This window comes from Myotis brandtii, unplaced genomic scaffold (genome assembly GCF_000412655.1).
Source record: "Myotis brandtii unplaced genomic scaffold, ASM41265v1 scaffold633, whole genome shotgun sequence".
Classification (NCBI taxonomy): domain Eukaryota; kingdom Metazoa; phylum Chordata; class Mammalia; order Chiroptera; family Vespertilionidae; genus Myotis; species Myotis brandtii.
In genome coordinates, this window is record NW_005370423.1 from 3,473,028 (window position 1) to 3,473,890 (window position 863).

Consider the following 863-nt stretch of genomic DNA (forward strand, 5'->3'; position numbering starts at 1 on the left):
CAGGCTTCTCTCCGGCCCCGCCCACACCCCAGCCGCCCTGTCAGGGGAGACGGAGCGTCAGTGCGGCTGGTCCAGAGCCACCTCTGCCAGGGGAGGGTCCTGCGATGCACGCTTTATTTATTATTATGCTTTAATCCTCACCTGAGGATATTTTTCCAATGATTTTTAGATGGAAGGGAGGGGTGAGAAAGAAAGAGAGAGAGAGAGAGAGAGAGAGAGAGAAACATCGATGTGAGAGAGACACATTGATTGGTTGCCTCCCACATGAGCCCAGGATGGAGCCTGCAACTGAGGTACGTGCCCTTGACCGCAATTGAACCTGGGATCCTCCAGTCCGCAGATGGGTGCTCTACCCACTGATCCACCTGGCCAGGGCCTGCCACGCACCCTTTAGAGATTCGCCCACCGGAGAGGCTCCGGGCAGCCAGTGGACACCGAAGGCCCTTTCCTCCTCCTCCTCCTCTTCCCGCGCAGGTTCCGCGTGCTCTGGGACAAGGAGGTGGCGAGGGCGGGCCCCGAGAAGGCCTCCCTGGGCCGAGTGGTCTGGCAGTTCCAGAGGACGCGGGTCTTGATGGACACGGTGGTCAACATCCTGTGCGTCGTCATGGCCGCCATCGGGCCGGTGAGTGGCGCCCTCTGCCTGGTCCCCGGGCCCGACCGAGGGAGAATCCTCAGCTCCTTTCTCTGCGACATTGCCCTGATCTCCGAGCTCCTGGGGGGCGAATTTCCATCAGGTGAATCCTCGCCACGCACAGCGGCAGCTGCCGAAATTAATTAAAAAGTTTGCCTCCTGGAGCCGGTGGGGACATCATGGGGGCCGCCCGTCCGTCCTCACCCAGCGGCCCTCCCCCCCCCCCCCCCCC

At 61.9% G+C, this 863-nt stretch overlaps 2 protein-coding genes across 2 annotated transcripts in view; one reads left to right on the forward strand and one right to left on the reverse strand.

Annotated features, from left to right (window-relative positions):
- LONP2 (lon peptidase 2, peroxisomal) overlaps positions 1–863 on the reverse strand; it is a 195,725-nt gene that overhangs the window by 98,423 nt on the left and 96,439 nt on the right. The gene's annotated exons all lie outside the window — the stretch shown is intronic.
- ABCC12 (ATP-binding cassette, sub-family C (CFTR/MRP), member 12) overlaps positions 1–863 on the forward strand; it is a 43,144-nt gene that overhangs the window by 9,323 nt on the left and 32,958 nt on the right. The window contains 1 exon segment of the mRNA XM_014528395.1: positions 475–622. Coding sequence (XP_014383881.1) covers positions 475–622 — 148 coding nt within the window.